The following is a 22091-nucleotide window of genomic DNA, read 5'->3' as shown; positions in this document are numbered from 1 at the left end:
TTTTAGAAACAAAACAAACAATTGATTCCTTGTATGACTTGTACTTTTCCAAGACAAAAAAGTAACAATAATAATATTTCTAATCGAGACGAAAGCAAAAAAAAACGACAGGAGGGAAATTGTGGAATACCTGATACACATATAAGGAGGAAGTAACCCGCGAAACATGAAGAAACATTTTAAGTAGAGAATACGCACAGAAGAAACGAGAATGAGCAGAACATAGAATGTTTAAGAGCATAATGATAGAACAACTTTCAGATGAGCAACAATAAACAGAAGACTACGCGAATTCCTCGCCAAAGTCTGGAATCTCGACGTCTTTGTAACCGCGTAACCAGTATGTAGTTTGCATTCCTTTTCCTTTCATCTCAACGGATCCACGAAGTTCGAGTTTGAATCCGGCCTCTTGCATCAGAATATCGTACGTTTGCTGGGATACGTGGATTTTGAGAGCTATAAATTGGAAGATTAGAATTGAGAGATAAAGAAAGAAACTTACGCAATCCGTTGCTTTCCATTCGACTCGAAGTGTTCACTGTATCACCGAATAGACAATATCGTGGCATTTTCGAGCCGACGACACCGGCCACAACGGATCCTGAACGGTAATTTTTAATAACTTTTAGCAAACAAATAGAGATGATAAAAGTTTGGAATTTCTCAAGGTATTCTTCAACTGTTATTTTTATATCTTGATTTTTAATTCGACAATCAACTGAAACGAACCTGAGTGCATTCCGATACGAAGTTTCAACTGCTCATGAGGTCGATGCCGAATCACAAAGTTCTTCACTTTATGCAACAGCGACAGTGACATCTGAGCTATTTGATTAGCGTGATCGTCTCGTCGTTCCGGAAGTCCTGACACTACCATATACGCGTCGCCTAAAAACATATTCATGTATTTGTCAGGTAAATCCAACCACAAAAACTCACCAATCGTCTCCACTTTATACACTTTGAAATTGTCGACTACACCGTCAAATGCCAGGTATAAATCATTGAGCAGTGTGACGACTTGCATCGGTGTTGATTGAGATGAAAGTGAGGTGAAACCGACGATATCAGAGAAATAAATAGTTACACAGTCGTAGGATTCAGCTTGAACCGCTCGGCCAGAGATGAGCTGATCGGCGATTGCTGGTGGAAGAAGTTGATGGAGCAAGTCTTCGACTTTCTTCTTCTCAGCCAAATATTCTTGTGTTCGTTCTTCAACAAGACCTTCCAAATTGTTGGCATATTGTTCCATTCTTTTGAGTAAGTTGTCCACAAGATTCGATGTTTCATTATCTCGATTCAAACTTCTCACTGCTTTTCGTACTGATGATACTTCTGGTCTTTCATGTGGATCTTCTGACCAGCAAGCAACCATCAAAGAAAGTAACGTGTCATTCAGCGCATCATCTCCTTCTCCCGTTTCTGATACCCATGGTCGAAGGGGTTCTTGATCTTCTGATACCGGTTTACGTACTCGTTGAACAATTTCTGAAAAAATTAGAAATAAGAATGAAAGTTGTTTCAAAACGAACCATTAGGTGACAAATCCTCATTCTCCAACGCGAAAACTCCCTTTCGGAACATCATTTCGTGCAGGATAATAGCAAATGAGTAGATATCTCCTTTTTGTGTACCCATTGGCGGAGCATTCGAGTCTCGGAGTATTTCGGGAGCTGTCCATAACATTTCTGAAAATAAAATAAATAGGAATTTGATTAGATTATTTGGGTCTTATAAAGAGATTTTTGCAAATCATAATATCGATAACTTTGAAAGAGTTGAAATCCTTAATACAGGGACTCACAGTACCCTGCACGAGGAATGCGCAACACTAAAACCTGTTCCTGTGGAAATGAAGGCGCATTTGGCGTGCGTGTCTGCGTCTCTCACTTTCGCGTTATCTCTCGCCTAGTTTTCAAGAACGCCCACTCATTTTGAGAATTTGAAAATTTTGTGACTTTTTTCGACTCAGGGACATATCAGAAACTTAGAATACATCAATATGAACAAAAAAAACTCATTTTTGCCAAAAAATTTTTTCACCTTTTTTGACCGATTTCTCGAGTTTTGAAGAAAATATCTCATTTTTTCCATTATATATCTTGATAATCATGCTTGAAAAATAGTTTTTCAACGGAAAATCTGAAATTTCACTTCAAAAAACTAGTTTTTGTCGGTTCGAAAAAGGTACCTTCAGGAAAACGAGCTGATCTCACTGAATACGCAATGGTCGGCGATAAATTTTATATATTTTCGTAGAGAAAGACTTTCTCTACAATCTGATGGTGTGCAAATCTTGCAAAAATCGCCTAATTTTGAGTAAAACGCTGCGAACGGCGACGTTTTTTGTATCTCAGTTGTAAAATTTCCGTATGATGCAAACGCGCACCACGGCTAACTTCACTGAAAATAGTTTACGCATTCCTCGTGCAGGGTACTGTGGGACTCAAGAAATTTTTCAAAATCGAATAAATCAAGCTAAAAACTCACTCTTATAATAAGCATGCTCTCCAATCTCTTCCAAATTTATCTCCTCTAAACAATGCAATTTGTGAAGACCGAAATCGGTGACTTTCAGAACGAATCGACTGTCGACGACGCAATTCGATGATTTCAGACGTCCATGAGATCGAATTTCACTGTTGTGCAAGAAGAAAAGACCCTTGACCAAATCGTGGAGTAATGAGTATTTCATCAGTTTATCTAATTCAATTTTCTCATTTTCCAATATGTCCTCGAGAGATCCTTTTGGACAATACTCGGTCACAACACAATAGTGTGGGAAGTCGATACAGGCTCCGGTGAATCTGAAAGAATATTGGAATTTAAATTAACTTATTCGACAAAATTTTTTTTTGAAAGAAGTTTAGATTGGCTATCCATGTCGTTCAGAAAACGAAATTTTGCCGGATTTAGTGCACTTCTAGATTCACAATCGTTTTTTTTTGAGAAATAATTTTGCATACCTCGTAATATGATCATGTTGTAAATCCTTCATCTTCTTCAACTCCATCAACTGCGCTCGTGACAAGTCGAGACGTGGATATTTCTTCGGATCTATATTCAACTTCTTGATGGCAACTACAACTCCTTTGAATATGGCTGTTTTCGTGTAGATCTGTGTGTTGTTTTGAGCTATCGTTTCCACTGAACCACCACTTCCACTCTGAAATAATTTCACATGTCAGATTATTCTTTGCTCATTTCATTCCTTACCTTAAAGGAGACCATTCCAAAACTGAGTTTTCTGTTCTTCAAACTCAGTGACTTCTTGGCTCCATTATCAGGATCCTCTTCATTACTATTCTTCTTTCTAGCATCTGATGATGGTGACGATACTCTTCTATCACTGAGAGGAAGACGGAATTGAACCTCATTGACTGGTGAACAATCCCCGTTTTCCGCTTTTTGGAGCGAGTTCGGTGTTAGTCCTCCGTTCTTCTGAGATTCTGATGGAGGTGTGCTCTTCTTGCGAGTGAAAATGCTCAGTTTTCGATCAATCATAGCTGATATTTTTCGAGTTGTACCAGAACTGGATGATCTCTGAAACTGGAAGAAGTTTAGATGGTGTATAATAGTTCCCAGGAGACGTGACATCATCGGGTTGTTCCCGAAATAGAACGGAGTTTGCAGCCAACTCTACGTCGCAAAATAATGTCGCGTCTCCCAAAGTTACTGCTAGAAAAGCACATTGAGCACATTAGTTTCAGACGCACTTAACTTAAAATACATTCAAATTAATAATTTTTAGATTTGCGATAGGAAAGCTTCCCCCAAAATATTATTTTATTCTACCGAATCCTCTATATAATTTGATCTAGAAATGCAGTTCGACGTGCACATTGAAAATAAGTAGTCATAAGCGAGCGAATTATTAGTTGAATATGAAATTGATAAACGTATACCAAGATCATAGACAACTGATATTATAGCTAATATTGATAAGGATAAGCCATCTACTGAACATAAAATGAGATTCCAATTTCTAGTTGTATCTAGTAAAAAATAAATAATCAATAGTAGAATTGGTGCCGAAAATCACATATGAAAAGGACAGAACAGAGGTACGAGAAGTGAAAAGGAAAATAATCAGATTTCCTGTGGGAAAAAAGCAAAGCCGGAAGGAATACCCATTTGGTAAGAAAGTCATAAAAGTCTGGAATATTCATATCATCTGAATGAACTGAAATGTAGAATTGAATGGTTGAGAATCAAAATTTTCAAGCATTTTCAGTTTATTCAAACAACAAGACAAAATCTTCCTCCAGAACTTTTATTTGGGTGAATTCGATTGCAAGCATAGGTGCGTATTTTCGTCAAATGGACAATGGAGAAGGGAGGACATAAGGCTGAATGAATATGGAAAACCTACCAGACGGAATCTGATTGGGATCAAACTGTCCTCGTCGAACTGCAATTCAGGGTAACATAGAGTAAATAAGGAAATACTTTTTGGACTTATTGCTGGTTGGGTAACGAATAAGGAAAAAAAGGGACTAAATAAAAATTAGAGACAAATAAAGAGGGAGTACAGGTCAACTGATGGACAAAAAAGCTACATGAACTTGATACTGAAATTCAAACTAAATTCAAACCTTCCCAAAAAACCTTGTTTCCTGCTTATTTATCTTTTTTCAGATTAAACCCAGACTGTTATGAATTGATTGTTAGTAAGTTTCAACTAGAACTAACCTTATCTGAATTCACTGACGACCTGGACGTGGATCTCAGAAGTGGATCAGATTCAGGCAAATATCCATCGTGATTTTTCCTTTTCTTCGCCGCCTTCTTCTTCTCCTTTTTCTGACTTTCCTCTCCATCCAGTTCTTCCCATCGAATCTTCCAACTCATTGCAGCCAATTCTTGCTCCAACTTGTAACGGCGCCAGAAAAAGATGAAAAGGCCAACAAGAACGAGAATGAGAAGGAAAGATCCCATCAGAAGATAGACGTGAAGTGGATAACCCTGCTAGATAATTACATTATTGCCTTGAAGCTTTTTGGGACTAAAACTCACCGGACATTTGCTCTTATCGTAACCACAGATAGGTGTATCTGTTGGTGGCTTTCCACCGACCCAATGGAGATTTCCGACTGTTTTGAGCTGATTTGATGCTCCACTGTAGTAGGCAACTTCCTGCAAAAATCAATCAGTAAATCAGACAGAGAGTATATTGAATAAATAAAAATAACCTAGGTTTTCTGGGTAAATATCAAAATTTATCGCAACCTATAGTCGATTCGATCTTAATATTGAGAAGAGCGACCCCTTTGGCAGGGGGAATTTAGAAAAAAATTATCACTTTAGAGATTTCTACATTTTGCCGTAAAATTTAAAATTCATATCGACCAGGTCACTTATACGAGTTAGTCATCCATATCATGAGTTTCGAAAAACAACTAATTTTCCTGTAACTCATCACAAAGATGATTTATAGAAAACCGTCCTGTTATCCGAGTCGACAGACCCCAAAAAATTATAAAAACCAAAGTTAGCTCCGCATGTGGCACTCGTGTCTATTTCTTCAGATTACGAAGTTTGTTGAATAATTTTCTGACCATTTTAAAAATTTTTGGAATCTCGAAAGCCTTACCACAAATTTGTTCTGAGCCGGATCCAAATCAAGAAGCGAATAATCGGAATATCGGTCACCATTATGATCAATCGACACATTTCCAGTTATTCCGACGAACGTTCGTCCCCACATTCGTGAAGTGATATTATGTCCATTCCTTGGATCCAAACCCGATTGAATTGTTTCATTGAGAGCGATGGCATAGAGAAGGACGGCATCATAGAATGCACTGATGAAATTATTCATTTCATAGTCTTTTCCAGTGATGCTCGTATAATTGTATCTCTCTTCAGCTCGAGTTTTTACTCGTTCCTCGAATGTTTTATACTCGTCCAAATCGGATCGTCTCAAAGAAATTGTTTTCAATGCTCGGTACGCTTCTTTCGCCTTATCATTCTCCTCGTTGTTGGTGTCGTTTACACGAATCCAAGGTTGTTCTGCGTGTGATCTGTGAAAAGAGAACTTGTAAAATATTGATCGGAATTAATTTCGACGATTTGACGTCCCTTCTCCTTATATATAAGAACTTGAGTTTTGAAGTTTGATTTTTCGGTCATCTAGCCAAAAAATTCCCGAAAAAAAAGAAATTGAAAAGAAAGAAGTTCTCACGAATCTACTCACTCTCCACCGCGGCCACATTATAAATCATTCATTTTTTGTTGAGTTGGATAAAAAGTCAGAAAAAAAAGACTTACCCAGTTGAAACATCAATGTTGATGAACACGTATTCTCCACTTGTCGCCATTCCCAAATCGTGCGCAGCCAGCATGATCTCTCGTACAGTATCCGGTGATGCACATAGTATTATCACTGAAAGAAGAAAACGATTATTGTGGGGATTTCGGACCACAGAAAGTGGACAGGCCCTAGTATAGTTTGTGTAATAAATGGATTTCTGCGGGTATTCGCATACTTTTTAATTTTGAAAAATCCTAATTTCCTGCTCATTTTCGACATTCCACTTCCCATTTTTCTTCTTTGAGGATGTAAATAGTCTACAAATAGTAAGAAAAAAAGAAAACAAAGTATTTTAATACTCTCCCTCTCTGTTTCTCAAAGTGTATCTATCTTGAAATGTTTTGAGTGTGTGGAAGAAGGAGGACTGCTTTATGGCTTAGTTGCCTCGTCTCTTGTTCACAATTATCTTATTGTCAGTGCCTGCCAGAAGAACAAAACAATGTTTTTCTTAGTCTTCTTCGCCTTCGAAATGATGATGATAGGCTACTCCTCGCCTCATTTGAATTGCAATTCCCCCTTTTCTCCGAATATTTCGTGTTTGCCGCAGCGGCGGGTCGATTTTTCATGAATTTCCGATTCTCATGGTCATAAAATGGAGATTTCTTCTTTTTCCTTCTCCTCTTGACTCAAAAATGCACTTCACATTGTGCAATCCTTCCGAATAAGGACCTCTCAAATAATCGCTCTCTAGGGCGGCAGCACCCATGTATGTGCAAAAGTAAAAAGAGTTTTGCGTACTTGTTTGAAGAACGGATAATAAGGAGAAGGCGACGACATACGCAGGGGTGGAGCACAGGGGTGAAGAAAAGAGCAATGCTTCTTGCTTTCTTTGTGAAATCAAATTGCGGGTCCCTCCTTCTTTCTACAACGAAAAGGAGCAGAATAGCACATCCTTCTTCTTTTTCATTCCACTTGCCCCGGGGCAGAAAGAAAGATTTCTCACTTCTTCTTCGAGTCGCCGCTGCTGTTACTGCTTCGGCGTCGTCTAACACGAATAGAATAATTGCAGTGAAGAAGAAGAAGAAAAAAGAAGAACTGACTCCTAGTTTTGCCTCCAGCCCTTCTTCTTGTCACATGCTGCTCCCAAAAAATATAAAAAAGAAACAAGAAGGAAAAGTGTGAAGAGCTTTTTTCTTTTTTTCTACCAAGATATGAGGAGACACACCCATCAAAAACAGGTCCCAAGAGATCAACAAAATTTGAGAAGGAACGAGGAGTTGCCTTTTTAAACGGCTTGAGAAGGAGGCATGGAGAGAAAACAGAGGAAACGGAAGGAGCAAAACGAGGAGTAATAAATCATTCAGAAAATTATTTGGTTCCGAAACCGACTGACTGAAACTGCAGTATATAGCCCAATAACCCTCTCAATACTGGCTCTTTCAAAACACCAAAAATCTTTTTGCTCTATTTTTGCAAGATCTTGGAAAAGTAGAGCCACTTTCATGATTTCGTTACAGTACATATGCAACTACAGCCAATTTATATGGATACTGTACCAAGTGGTTGGTAAACAATCATACAGTTAAATTTTGGCAATTTAGGCTCAATTCGAACAGAAAAACTCTGATGGCAATTTTCAGATACTGTATCAGTGTGAAAAATAACGAGTTTGAGAATCAACGAGGACTTGCTATTCAAAGAGTGCAACCGTTTGCATATACACTTTAAATTTAAAATATAAAACTCACAATTACTCATAACAGATGCCTCACTCAGAAGAGCTCGGTACTGTAGACGGTCTGCTTCGAACTCGCTGAACATTTTCACATTCCACGTGGACGTTTTATTGTTCATAATCAGATTTTTGATAGCAGACAACGAGAAATAGCATTCAGACCGTCCCTTATTCCGTGGTCCTCTTGCCACTTCGTCATTGAACATGAAGAAATAGTGTTGCCATTCGAAGCGTTCAGCTATCCGAGTCACCAGTTTTCCAAGTGATTTATAGCTTCCCATCATTCTCGTTAACAGCGGAAATTCGTTTCGATCACCTAACTCATCAACAAGTGCAGTTGTAGTGAACACAGGAACTCCTCGACCCCAGAATTTCGAGATTCGAGCAATCGGAGCCAGAGCATACACGTAGGGAAGACCCATTATAGCATCGACAGTTTTGTTACAGTAGTGCTCAATCATTTTTTGCGGACCGACTGCATCCGACAGGGCCGAGTTCTCAAATGTGACTTTGAGGGCTCCATAGGGAAGAATTTTGAGTTGATAGACATCTTGAAGCGCCACATCAAATACAGGTTTCGATTTGGCAAGAGTTAAAAGGAATGGGTTTTTTCCACGATCACCTTCTTCAATTGGCAGACCAACCACAATATCAATAGGTAGTAATGACTGAGTATGATGGTTATTAGTGCTACTGCTGCTGCTGCTGATCACCAATGATAATAATAGAACGTCGCTCAGAATCATTCGGACGATACCATTCCCCAAACTTCGTGAAGAGCATACAAACCACCAATGAAAGATAACTTGGTGTCGTCGTCTTCTACTTCTGCTCCACAGAAAAACCGAAGACGTCGAATAGAGACGGATGAAGAATACGAGACACAGAAGTGACGAAGTAGAAGGACTGCGACAACCGACGACGCAACGGGCCGCGGCGATGCTGCGGGGCGCTAGAAGAAGGAGGGAAGAAAAAAAAACGAACAACTCGACTCCGCCCACTTCACTCTCACAGACGGGATCGCAAAAAAGAGAATAAAGAGAGGGAGAGATAGAGAGAAAGACCCGTCTTTTCTCGCACTATTTGCCTTGTTAGGGACGGCTGGAGGGACCACAAAATAGGGGAAAACGATGGAGGAGTAGGGCACATACATAGATTCGAATCATGTGCACATAGGCATAGAGGAAATATGCAATGCAAACTTGAGAGTTGTTTCTTCTCTTTTCCCGAATAAAAAGTGCGCCGACTGCCGAAGTCGTCGTCGTCGGGCCCATTCAGATATCCGGTTTCTACCCAACTCTTTTTTGTGTGCATTTTTAATAGTCCATACATTGAGATTTATATTGAAGACTTTTTTCCGCCGAGCTCATAGGTTACTTTTTTCTTAGTTCCCAATTATATACCAGTTCTTGATTACACCTCTCGAATTCTGAAGGATGAAGTAAAGACTCCGGTCGGTTAGGTCTGTTTTCAGCTTAACATCATAAGACCAGACAGATCATAGTCTCCGGTTCCGACTATGGAGTCTTCATTACCACTACACCTCAAGATAGAATATTGTTCCCGTACTGTATCTCGCATTTCCCATCAAATGTGCAGCTGCAATTCAGTGTTTATTACAGTATAGTTATACTTCGGGCAGGAAGAAGAACATACAGTAACACATCTCAGTTCCGGTGTGTACTCGAGATGATTCAGGCTTGACAAAGAGATATGCAATTATTCCAAAAAAAAGAGCTATGCCCTTTCGAAGACACTAGTTTTCTAGTTAGAGAACCAAAACGGACACCTAATGAAATTAGATCCCGTGACGCACTAAGCTCATCTTTGAAGTTCAACTCCCTACTTTTGCAAAAACCAAAATTCTAGCCACGGATACCCAATTTCTTCAATTCAACACCTCCTTCTTTTCCACTTTCAATAATTGAAAATGTTCTTGTCCCAGAAGGTTTTTTGATCGCCAAAGAGGTCGTCGCTTCTGGCCCCCATTGCCCAAATCGAAATAGCATTACAATTGACGAGGTTGCTCTTTCCTTTCGTCACTCTAGATTTCTTCTGCAAAACGCTCCGTTTTTTTTCTGCACTAGACAGAACAAGAAGAAGAACCAAAAATTTTCTGTTGAATGGAGAAAAAACGAGACGGACGTCATGTGTGTTTAGGAAATCCTGTTAAGTGGCGTGATTCGTCTCCAGATTCGTTTTTCTGGTTCATCCAACACGAAATCTGAATTCGTATACATCTGAAGGGGTGTTCTGTCCAACAGTGAAATGGTACAGAAGGATGGAATACTGTTCAGTTAGGTAATCCGGTTTTTCACTTTTTTTGCAGCAATACCATCAACCAGGCCAACTGTATTCGTCATGATTCGAATTATTTTTTGGTTGTATCGGAAAGTAGGAACACACTAAATAGAACAACATAGAACTTGTTTTTGTTAAGTCGCAGCTCAGTCTCTTTGCGTGTCAATACATACATACGGGGCCGTCTGAATTCTTTATAATCAATTAGTAGAGTGAAGAGAAGAAGGAGGATTCTAATCGGACGAGAATACTTACTCGCCTTCAGAATCTAGTCATCGACGTCTTCTAACTTCCAACTTTGCAACTTTTTTCTATTAGATAGATAACAACGACACGTGAGTTTGAATTCTTTCTTTTTTTTTCGAAAACTTCCTCTCGTGCTGTTTTTAGAAAAACTCGGGAAGTTGTTCATTCTTGGTTCTCTTCCTTTTTTTGGTGCCGGAACGGAATGACGTCAGAATTTTTCTGACTCAAAAGTTTTACTATTGAAAGAAAGACGATGCCGAGGATGACTCCCAAAAAGAATTTTTCAAAAACCGAGACTTAGTTTTCAAAGGAAATGTGAGTTCCTCCAATGTGAACTTGGGATGGAATCTGAGAGAAATATTATAAGGGGGCAAGTTTCTAGATTTCTATTATAAGGGGGCAAGTTTATTCTGAACTGTATCATCAAGACTCAGGTTGTTTAGACTGACAGAAATATTCGAACAGTTATCTAAGGATAGTTAGCACTGCGTCATACACATACGTATTCACTGCAATATTCGACTCATGATCTTTCGACGTGAGCTTTGAGCTTTCACATACTACGTAAATATTTCTGATATGAAATCCAAATCATAAGATATCTATAAAAATGTACCTATAATCACTTCTGACGAATCCAAACCTTTTCTTCTGACTAACCTTCAAACAGGTGATTCGTTGCTTTCTTCTCAATCAACTCATTTCCGAGTGGCCTCTCCTCGATTTTCTCCGTCTCTTTCTCTCTATTCTCAAACCGATCACCTAATCCTGATCAGTTGGGAACTGATCAAACTATACTGATAGCCTCAGTTCGAATTAATTCAACCCGGTTCAAGGACAACCCCCGAACATTATGTTCGATATCCAATTATTGCCTCCAGTTTTCTGCTCTGCGGCTTCAGAAATGTTAATTGAAAACCTCAAAATTTAGGAACCTGAAAACGGTTTTTTTCACCGGTTTCCGAATTGAACAGCTGATTTTCCACATTTTATTTAATAAGGAAAGAACGATGAAGTTTGATGTCACATGAGAATTAGTAGTTCAAAAGGCCAACTTTCTCTTCCCATCAATGAGAATATTCTGAATTCTGAAAACAGTTTCTATGACTACGTTCCGTGAGAACTTATGGAAGTCGGCATCGCTATGTTTTCAATAATAAGAAAATCAAAAGTTCACATTACTTTTTGCGAGCCATCAGATTTAGATGATTATACCACTTACAGTCTTCGAATGACACATTAATAGGCTGAAATTAGAACTACAGTAACCAACGGAAAGGACACTTTTTTGAAAGTATCAGTCATACTGTCATAAAGACAAACTCTAGAAATGGTCGCTCGACAAACAATTATGCTCGATCTACAGTATCAATGTCCTTTTACTCGATATAAAGAATTCCATCGTTTTCACCCAAATCTCGGCTAGAAAAATGGCTCCACGGGAGGAATGAATCCAAAAGGGTCCAATTAGTTTGGTCTGGCATAAATCTAATAAATTCTGTTTCCAACCCATTCTCCATTAGATTTCGTCACATTAAGCGCCCCATCTCGTTCCGAGTTCAAGATTTCTGATCTTCCAACAAAAAAACCCAAATACGTAGAAAAATCTAGATCTTGATAGCAATCGTTGTGGAACATTCTCGAATACAACGAAAACATACAGAAACCGCCGTCATTTAAATATCAGCTTACACGGAGAGTAATTTCAGTGTCCCGTCTTCTCCCCAAGCCCTCAAGACTACTATAAAATGATGACGTGGATAAACAATAACAAGGATTCACAAACAAGAGAGAGGTTTTTCATGTTCGTAAAATGTTTTTTACCCGATAATAGTTCGGAAAAGTTAGAATGTATAATAATACTTCCGATTAGTTTTGATTATATCTCATCGCCAATCAACACATTCAAACAAAAACTCACCATTTGACTGTAGAGATATTTCTCTCAACCACTGCTTGAACGTCTCTCTTTCAATGACCAAATCTTCATCGAATGGAAATTGTGGTGTATTTAATGCCCACTCTCTTTTGAACGTTTTACTCTTCTCTGTGAAATATCTCTTGATGGCGTACAATGAGAAGTAGCAATGTGATGATGTTGCACCTGTTTCCTGACTTTCATCTTGAGCAATCACACGATTCACGGCACGTCGTTTGTCATGGTAGAAGAATATCAAGTTGAGATAGTTGAGTGAAGAATTCGATTGAGACACTGAATCTTCGTCGTGATATGCAATTAGTTGGTACATTGAGTCAGCCAACAAACGATAACTTCCTTGCATTCTTGTCAAAAACGGGTATTCTTTTTTGGAATTCAAAAGAGATGGCATTCCAGATGTTGTCAGAATAGGGATACCTCCATTGAGACCCGCTGTCACTTTGGTTACTGTAGCGAGACCATAGTTGTCTGCGAATCCGAGGATAGCATCCAATCGATGTTCACAATATGCTTGTATAACTCCAACCGTCGCATGCCTCTCAGCCAACAGAATATCTTCATAGAGTTTTGAATCCCAATATGTCAAATTGATCCATCCTGGTGGTAGTTTTTCAGCTTTTACAATATCTTTTACAGCGATGTCGATGACGGGCATCGCCTTCTGAAGGGTCATCCCGAAATTGTCATAGATTGATTCTTTTTTGGGTAGGATGACGATAACATTAAATGGAAATGGTGGAGGCGGTGGTTTTCGTTGTGGTCCTGTGAGATCTTCGTCGTATTCGACGGGATCCCCGTTCGTGTGGAGAAGAAGAATACATGAGAGTAGAGTTAGCCATCTGAGCATAGCCTCATAGGTACATTCACGAACAGAGAACTGTAAAAGGAGAAGTGGGTGAGATTCAGAAGTAAGTGAAGAAGAAAAAAGAAGGAGAAGGAGAAAATTCTGCAGAAGAAGAAAAATAGAAGAAAGTTGCAAAAAGTGATAGAGAAGAAGAGATGATGATTTCGATCACAAGTGGTATAAGGGATAGGGGGAGAAGAAGAAGAAAACTAAACGGAAGGTTGGGGCGCTGCAGCAGCAGCAGCAGATGAAAACACGCACAACTTTTTCTTTTTTCTTTCTTTTCCCTCTCTCACACAGGAGAAACAAAATATTTGAGATAGAGAAAGAGAAAGAAAGTGAGAGAGCCTGGAATAGGGGACGATAAGGAGAAGAGGTGAGACAGAAAACATACAGAGGTCCCACAATCTCCTTTCTTCTTCTCTTCACTCTAATTCTCTCCTCGTTTACTGCTACATACTATCTCTATCTCTATCTCTCTTTCCCTCTTCTCGCTCTTTCGCCTAAACCATTGCTTTCTTTTTTGCAGGCCCAACGCCCTGCCCCTCCCGTGAGTGTCCGGCCCCGTTTTCTTAACCCGGGAGGGTGACGAACAAGAAACGGATGGACTCTAACCCCATTCTTCAGATATATCACCCCATGTCATATCCTTAGAAACATAAGAATTTATCTTTTATCGAATGAAATTCTTGTAGACAAGGCTCGTCGGTTTCCTGTTATTGTGTTGATGCATCATTTCTTCGAATGAAAAAACGCGGAAAATCAACGGATTCCAGAAAAAAATCTAGAGGAATGAGGATCGAGCTTTGAGAATGAAAAGTTTATCAGACAACTTCATTCTGTAACTAATTAATCGAATCGTCCCAGTTTTGAGCAGTGTTATCAAGTTGTTACTTTTGAACATCTAATAGTGTATATTCAGCAGATTTACTCAAGTTTTTTTTTCAAATTGATGCGAAAGTGCAAAGAAAAATAAATTAAAGTATTTACTTATCATGAGGAGTAGAGTTATTCACGATTTGAAATATTTCAGAAAAGCAATCAGGTACTTTTCGAAAAGTTAAGACCAGAAAAACTTCCGGCACGGGCCAGAAAAGTGTCATGTGATGATAGAAAATAGGGAACGCACCAAAGGAAATTAGTACCAAAAAAGCAGAAGAAAAAGGAAAATCGCATTAAACCTCATTGAAAAAGAGAGGGTCTTGCAAAAAAGTCATCACTCTTATCTCATTACCTCAAAAAAACGGCTGACTAATTTTCTAATGTTATCATTTTCTAATTTTCTGGTGGGAAATTTCCGTGAGTTTCTAGAATTTTTTCCCGGTGTTTCTCAGTGAGGCTATGTTTAAAAGTGCAAATATCGAATGAGAAAATTTTGATTTTTCTCTCATTCACTTATTGTTTTGAAGGAAGAAATTATATGAACAAGCGTTACATTGTTTTCTGATAAAACGAGTCAACAATTCGAAACACGTGGAGTTTTCCCAAACAGTGAAAGAAGCAAAATTTCACCACCAAGTTCAAAATTTTTTGATTACAAAAATTCCGACCTACGCACATAAAAATAGAGGGTCAGATAGTTTTTACAGCTGTTTCAAATTGAAAAATGCAAAATGAATTTCTGATAACAATTGGGAATGAAATGTCGAGTCGAGAGCAAACCAACATAAAACATTTTTGCAGCAGCATTTTTTCGTATTTGCAAGAAAAAGGAAGAAACATTCACTAAACAAAAAAAGTAGTTTAGAGTTAAGGGAGTAAATTGAGGTCTATTCAGAAGGAGACGACGATGAAGAGTAGAAGTAGAAGGAGAAGCAAAGCATCAAAGGCGGGAAACTGACTGATGGTGGTATTGGTAGTAGAAGCTGTTGGAAGAATACGACAAAAAAAAGAAGGAAAAGTTGGGGCGGAGAGGATGAAAAAGGAAAAGAGAAGGAGGAAAAGAAGGCGTGACTTTTGACACAAATTAAATCAGAAAGGGGAAAGGAAATGTGTATGCATACATTCTGGATGATGTATCGGAGGAAAATGGATCCGTACTTTATGGCCTGAAGCATTTTGGGCTGTGTAAGTGTTGAAACTAGAAGTATTTGAAGAATTAAAAAATTTTGACGATGTTGGAAACCTTGAGGACACTTTTGAATTAAAAATTTTCGATAAAAATCTAGAAAATGAGCTAAACTGAAAACAATTTCGTCAAGACATGGAAATTATGGGGCAGAAATTCAGCAAAGCCGTGTGACTAGCGAAGGACTAGGCTTTTTCTAGGTCACTGAAACTAGGCCAAGTTTGTAATTGAGAATTACCATTCACAAATTTTGTTTCAAAGTCCTGGGTAATGATGAAGCAAATTGTTTCGTTCCTATTATAAAAATTGTAGAAAATGCAGCAGATGTTCAAAGGAATCAGAAAATTATTTAATTTCCTCAGTGAACGTGCTACTCGTAACTAGGAAAGCGAAAATGGGAAAAAATACCGGCTCTCAAATCCGATGAATTTTTTCAAAAAACCAAAATCTAGAAAAACATCATCGAGCCTCCAAAACTACTAAGCCTTCAAAAAAAAACCGCCGTTCATAGTGACTTCAAAACAAAATGTCATCGACTCTCTTCTGCCAGTCAGCCATTTTTCCACCCGTCGCCTCTCGTTTCTCTCTAAAACTAATGCATTAATCCTAATGTTTATCTAATGGTTTCAGTAGGTGTGTATATAGAGAAAAGAGCTCTTCTCTCTCTCTTTCACTTCATTTCTCTCTATCGCTACTTTATATTCAAAAACGCTCAAAAACTAAAATAGACGGAAAACGGAGGAAGGGGTGGAATGAGATCTATCAAGTGAAAAATAAGAAGAAAAAAGAAAAAAACGCTAGCCATACACACCCGTTATTTCTATTTTCTCACTAGATCATGCCTCCCGGTGTCTGACAACGAAGTAGTAGAAGACAGGCGACGAACGAAGGAAGGAAAAAAGAAGGCAATGAGTTTTCCGTTACAAATGTTTTCTTCTTCTATTCCTTCACTCCGACGTCTTCCACGTCTTCAACGTTCTTTTCCTTATTCGAGAAAGGAAAAGCAGAGTGAAAAGAAAAGACAGAAACAGCTCCTCCCACTTTTCTACTCCTTCATCATTTTTTTTCGTTTGCACGAATGAAAACGATGCCGAACTAAAACAAAGAGAATGGAAAGACTGAAGGAAGGTGGCAAGTAAGTGAGTTAACCTTGAACACAAGAATTGCTTGCTGACTGACACACATTGATGACAAGATAGAGAAGGAGACTAGAAAAAAGAGAATTGAAAAAAAGAAGAGAGTTGGCTGTCAGTTTATCGATATGTTCGACGATGATCGTTGTTGCAGACCTCACAGACACGAATCGATTTGAAATTTGAGATTTGCAGAAAAGAAACGAGAAAAAAATTCAAAATGTCTGTGTGCGTGAGAACGAGTCAATTTCACTGAAATGTTTTCTTTTAATTGAAATATTTCAGTTTCAAAAATAATATGCGAAGTCCATATTCTGTTTTTCGAACACTGCACTGGTAACAGTTCTGGCAGCACGAGATGCGGCAGTTTTCAAGGTAAACGAATGCCTAATCCAAAAAAAATCCACGAGAAACTGGTCGCATAAATTTTTCTTGCAGAAATTGACACCACGTGGTCTTGAGCTGCTTATCAATTAAGGTCACGCGGGTTCACGCAGGAGTTTTTTTGCAGCTTCTAATCGTTAGAGTAAATAAAGTTCGAATTGTCGCGTGAGAAGAAAATATTAAATACGTGAAAACGTGGACTATTTTAGAGACGGGAAAATATTTTTCTGATTTTCTCACTACAAACCCTGAGATTTTCTCAAAGATCAGTAGCTCTTCGCCGTAATTTCTCCTTGGTGTCGCCAAGAAACGCGAATTTTCACCTAACACTCGCTTTATAAAAATCGATGGGCGATTTTTAGAGAGAACTGTTAAATCTTATTCAGAAGAAAAGGAAGATTATTCGTTTATGATATGCGGATGAAAAAAAAACTACTCGAACTTCAGTCTGTTGTGAAGAAACAAGGCGAATTCACAAGAGTGTCTACGAGGAAATGAAGACAATTTCGGTCACAAAAACCTGTACTTTTATTTCAAAAATCCTTACGACCTTTTCGAATGAACAAAAAAAGGAGCAAAGTTCAGACTGAATTCAACAAAAACGATATACGGATGGCGGGAAGAGTATTTAATTTTCCTCTAAACCGAACAAAAATAAACTGGTTGAAACGTGAGTATAGACTGAATGCACGTTTTCCATATCTTTTTTTCTCATTCTCTCACCCAAAAAATTTGCAAATTAAACAATATTTCGTCGTCGTTGTGGTCGACACACGGGAAGAAATAAGATTGGGAAGAGAGAGAGAAAAAAGGTGGGACAGGACGAAAAAAAAAATAAAGAGACAGGGAGCGAGAGAGTATTAGAGAAGCAGAGGAATAGAGAAAACATGCGTCTTTCTTTCTCTGTTCTATCCGGGGTTTTCTTCTATTTTCTTCAATTTTTCTCCTCTTTCATTTTTCTTGACCCATTTGCAGACACATTTGCACCCGAATATTGCATGTCCATTAAGACGTAATCAAGCAGTCCCTTCTTTCCTTCAGTCTTCCATCATCATCATCTTCTTCAATGCTTCTTCTCTCATCTTCTTGAATTATTGACCATCCTTGTGTCCCCTTCTACCCTTCCATTGTGTGTGTATCTATTCCCTTTTTACTCCCCATTTTTTCCCTTTTTGTTTGTGTATGAGTCTATGGGAGCAGTAGTGTAAAAGCACTTTGTAAGAATTGAGAAATGGAATTCCGAAAATTTCGAGCAGAAAAAAATGTGAAAAAACTAACCGTTCGCGATTCCACTACTTGCTTTCAGATAGTCTCGGAACTGTTCGTCACGTTCTTTTCGAGTCAAGTTGGCGCTGATATCTTCATTGAATGTGAAGAAGTTGTGTTGCATTTCTATGATCTGGAAAATGGATGACATTAATCAAAGTAACAAACGTTCACAAGTGATGGATGTTTGAATGAACAGCAGGAAAATGAGATCTTTTAAACACCATCAATGGTAATCAAACTTGACTAGAATAGTTAAATGGTATTCTACCTGAAACGTAATTCAGAACTTCAGAACAGACGAATTTCACCAAAAACGGATCCGATGAAGTGATTAATATGGTGATTTTTAATAGTTGAGCATATCAATTTAAAAAAAGGGCTTTTAACAATAGAGGGCAAAAAAAATTAAAAAACTAACTTGTCGAAGCGGATGCTGCAAACTGGCCATAAGTAGAAAACATTCTCCGACTGCATACGTTGGACTTTTTGCGTGATGAAACATGAAAATGTGTCTTTTCCAATTGTATGTTTTGAAGAGTGCTCCCACCGCGCTGGAGACGACCTGCAAGAATTAAAAATACATTATTGAAAGAAGAGAAATATGTAATTACTTTATACGGACTATTTATTCGTGTCATCAGTTGGTATTCTTTCTTATCGTCCAAACTCATTGTTAAACCAATTGGCGTAATAACCGGAATACCATTCTTCCAATATGGTGACATTCTAGCGACAGGAGCAAGAGCATATCCATATGCATATCCAATAATACAATCTATTTCTTTTCGAAGTAATTGCTCGACAACAACGTTCGGACCAATTGCATCCGACAGTTTTGTGTCTCGATAGATTAAATTAACTGAGTTATTTGGTAGAATCCCTTCTTTATAAACACGTTCCAAAGCTAGATCTGCCAATGGTTGCACTTTAGGAGATGAAAGAAGGAATGGATTCTTTCCATGGCAGAAATCGTCGTTGTCTGGAAGTGGGATGACCAGGTGAATCGGATGCTTGGCTGAGATCTGAAATGTCGGAATTTTAATTTTTGATAGATATTTTTACTGAGTATTCTGCAAAATAGTGGAAAGATTCACATCAGATAAGATTTATGACATTTCTATCAATTTTCTCTTGAAGACTTTCAAAATAATAACAGAAACGAACCTCCTCAAACTTCCCAGGGTTTGCGACGACAAGTTCCGCCAGAAGAAGTACATCAAGTACGAAAAGATTAAATATAAATGTTCGCGTCTTGTCAATCCACATTTCGCACTCATCTCACCATTCCATTGTGCTGTTCCTGAAACTAGTTTTGTCATTTTTCTTGTTTAGTTTTTCTTTTTATTCCAAACGATTGACATATAGTAACAACGATAAGCACTTGTGATTTTTGCACAAAAGAGTGAGAAAATTCGACAGATTATCGATGAAACAATGATAACATTCCTGCAAAAAGTGACGGTGAATGTGTAAATAAAAGTGGGTTAAAAACAAAAATATAAATTTAAACCGCCGCCAAGAGTCAGGAGGAGCGAGTTTGTTCCAGTTTTTTTGGAGGGAAGTTTAAAAATTAATTTTTTTTTCTAGAGAAACGTTTTCGAAAAAAGAAGCTTTCAAAAAAAGGAAAAGAAAACAAATAAATAAGAAAAAGGAAGAATTGGAGAGTGTTTGATTCGATTTCGAGAGCGTCTGTTTTCATTTTATTCTATTTTTCCTTCTATCTTTTCTCTGTTCGATATGAAAAACCATAAAAATGTCAGAAAGCCTTACGACGATGTCTATCAATTCTGAGTCTTTTCATGTCACTTTTGATTGGGTTTTCAGCGGAAAAAAGAGATTCGTTCGCATGTTTGGCCGTATACTTCTCATTAGAACTCAAAACTTCAACATGGCGTTTTTTGCATCAAATAAGGAGAGAGAATTGTCTAACGCAGGAGAGGAGAATTGGGAGCATTCGGAATAAAAATAGAAAGAAAAAAGAACAAGTGAATAAGAAAAAAACAAACAGCCTATGCACATGAATACGACAAAAAATGAAGAAAAGAGGAACATATAAAAGAAATAAAGAAGTCTATCTCTTTCACTGAGGACTCAAATGTCCCCGTTTTTATTACCCTATCTATAGATACCACATACGTGGATTTTAAGAAACCTCGACATACGTAACAGAAGTCTTCAAAATTAAAAACTAGGTGTGGTAATTGCGCTCCAGCGAACGCCATTTTGGGATCCGGTTCAAAAGTGAAAATACCAGAACACCTTCAGTCATACTGTAACTCAAAGACTATGCATAGAATTTCAAGATACAATACTCCTGAATAGTAATTTGAGACATGTAGACAATGTGTTCTTTCGCAAGAAACAAATTGTTTGAACGGAGGAAAAAGAAACTAATAAAATGAAAACAAAATTCAACGAAGAAACAGAGAAAAACAAGACGAAATGTGGGAAATGAGTCAAACTTTCTTCTCAAACAAAAAGAAGAAAAGAGAAATTTTGGTTACTTTTTTCTTCCCATTCTTCATTTTTTTGCAATCTCCAAGGAGACGAATTCAACATGAACTCGAAAGAAAAAGTGAGAAATGGCTTCTAAAAAGAGAGAAAATGAGCATGAAGTACACGGAAAACAGGAGAAGAAAGAAGAATTCGGGGAAATTTGAGTATAAAATAATTGTAAATTTGATCATTTTCTCAGTAATTGCTCCTATATACAAGTTAGCCGTCAGTATGGTTTCGAATTGACAAGGATTCTCAATTTTCCACGTGTCGATTTCCAGTTGCTCACTGAGCAAGTTTCTAGAAAAGACAACAAGGAAAACACGAAATTTCTCTTTTCGAAAATATAAATCGTTTTCTTTTTCAAAGTGAATCTTTTCTCCACAACGACCGAAGGAAAAGTCATTTGGATGGGGAAAAACGGAGAAAAAACGTTCATAAATTTTGTTGGAAAAGTATTGGAAAGCAGAAGAAGAGCAAATAAAAATCAGAAAAAAGTTTGCACATGAAATCAATTTTTATTGCTGAAAGTAATGATTATGGGAATTCAAAACGTGTATGTCACATATGCGCTCTATTGAGCATTGCCATCAGAGCGCGTTTGCAACTGATTGGTCACACGTGTTGCCATGTTTTGATCTACTTTGAAAACTTGTACAGTAGAGCACATTAACTCGACAAGGTCACTTTTGACTTTTTGATCTTTGGCGTCTAATTCCGGGTTCGAAAAAGGAGAAAAAGAAAGAGCGATCATTAAATTATTCTAATGAGTGCGAGAAAATAGATTGGCCGAGAAAAAATGCATCGAAAATGCAGGTTTCTTGCAGTATTCAAAGCTCCTGAACCAACAGAAGATTCCCGAAAAAGATGGGTCGGTTCTTTGAAGTACGCTCCATTGAAACATCCAGGTTTCATCGGGGCGCGTTTGCTGACCTACTTCATTTGAATTCATGAAATCGTCAAGAAAAAAGAGAAAGAAAAAACTAATTTGAACAAGAGAAAAACAACTTAATGGCCCAATTTTCTTTCTCAAATTAGTACATTTCGAAAGAAATTTCGGCTCGAATTTTTGAATTTTCTAGAAATAAAAACACGACATATTATGCTTTTTTATGTCTGTCTATGGAACTCATCAAAAATTGTCATGCTTTGCGTGTTTTTCCAAAAAAAACATGAGAAATTATGCAGAAATGACGAGTGAATGGTGACATAAAATGTGAAAGATTTAAAGGAGAGCTCATCGGATCACATCGAAAGGCTTCTTTTTTCTTCTTTTTACCAATGGACGGATAATCATAAACTGATATATAAAAGGATTAGGAGATAGATTTTGTATGGCATTTGCAGAGAATTGATATGTGAGAGGCAGATTGGAAGGATATCGAGAGATGGATATATATGAGAAATTGATAAACGATGAGAA

General features: G+C 37.8%; 1 protein-coding gene across 1 annotated transcript; it reads right to left on the bottom strand.

The window, feature by feature from the left end:
- Window positions 1–18176: 18176 nt before the first annotated feature.
- GCK72_001275 (uncharacterized protein) lies at window positions 18177–19438 on the bottom strand (the record flags this gene model as incomplete). The annotated part of the gene is made up of 4 exons (XM_003111434.2): window positions 18177–18302; window positions 18591–18734; window positions 18784–19194; window positions 19337–19438. The coding sequence occupies 4 exons, from the start codon at window positions 19436–19438 to the stop codon at window positions 18177–18179; spliced, it is 783 nt and encodes a 260-aa protein (XP_003111482.2).
- Between the last annotated feature and the right edge of the window lie 2653 nt (window positions 19439–22091).

The sequence above is a fragment of the Caenorhabditis remanei genome, chromosome I (assembly GCF_010183535.1).
Source record: "Caenorhabditis remanei strain PX506 chromosome I, whole genome shotgun sequence".
Lineage (NCBI taxonomy): Eukaryota > Metazoa > Nematoda > Chromadorea > Rhabditida > Rhabditidae > Caenorhabditis > Caenorhabditis remanei.
The sequence above is the reverse complement of the archived record's forward strand: the minus strand, read 5'-3'. Positions and strand labels throughout refer to the sequence as shown.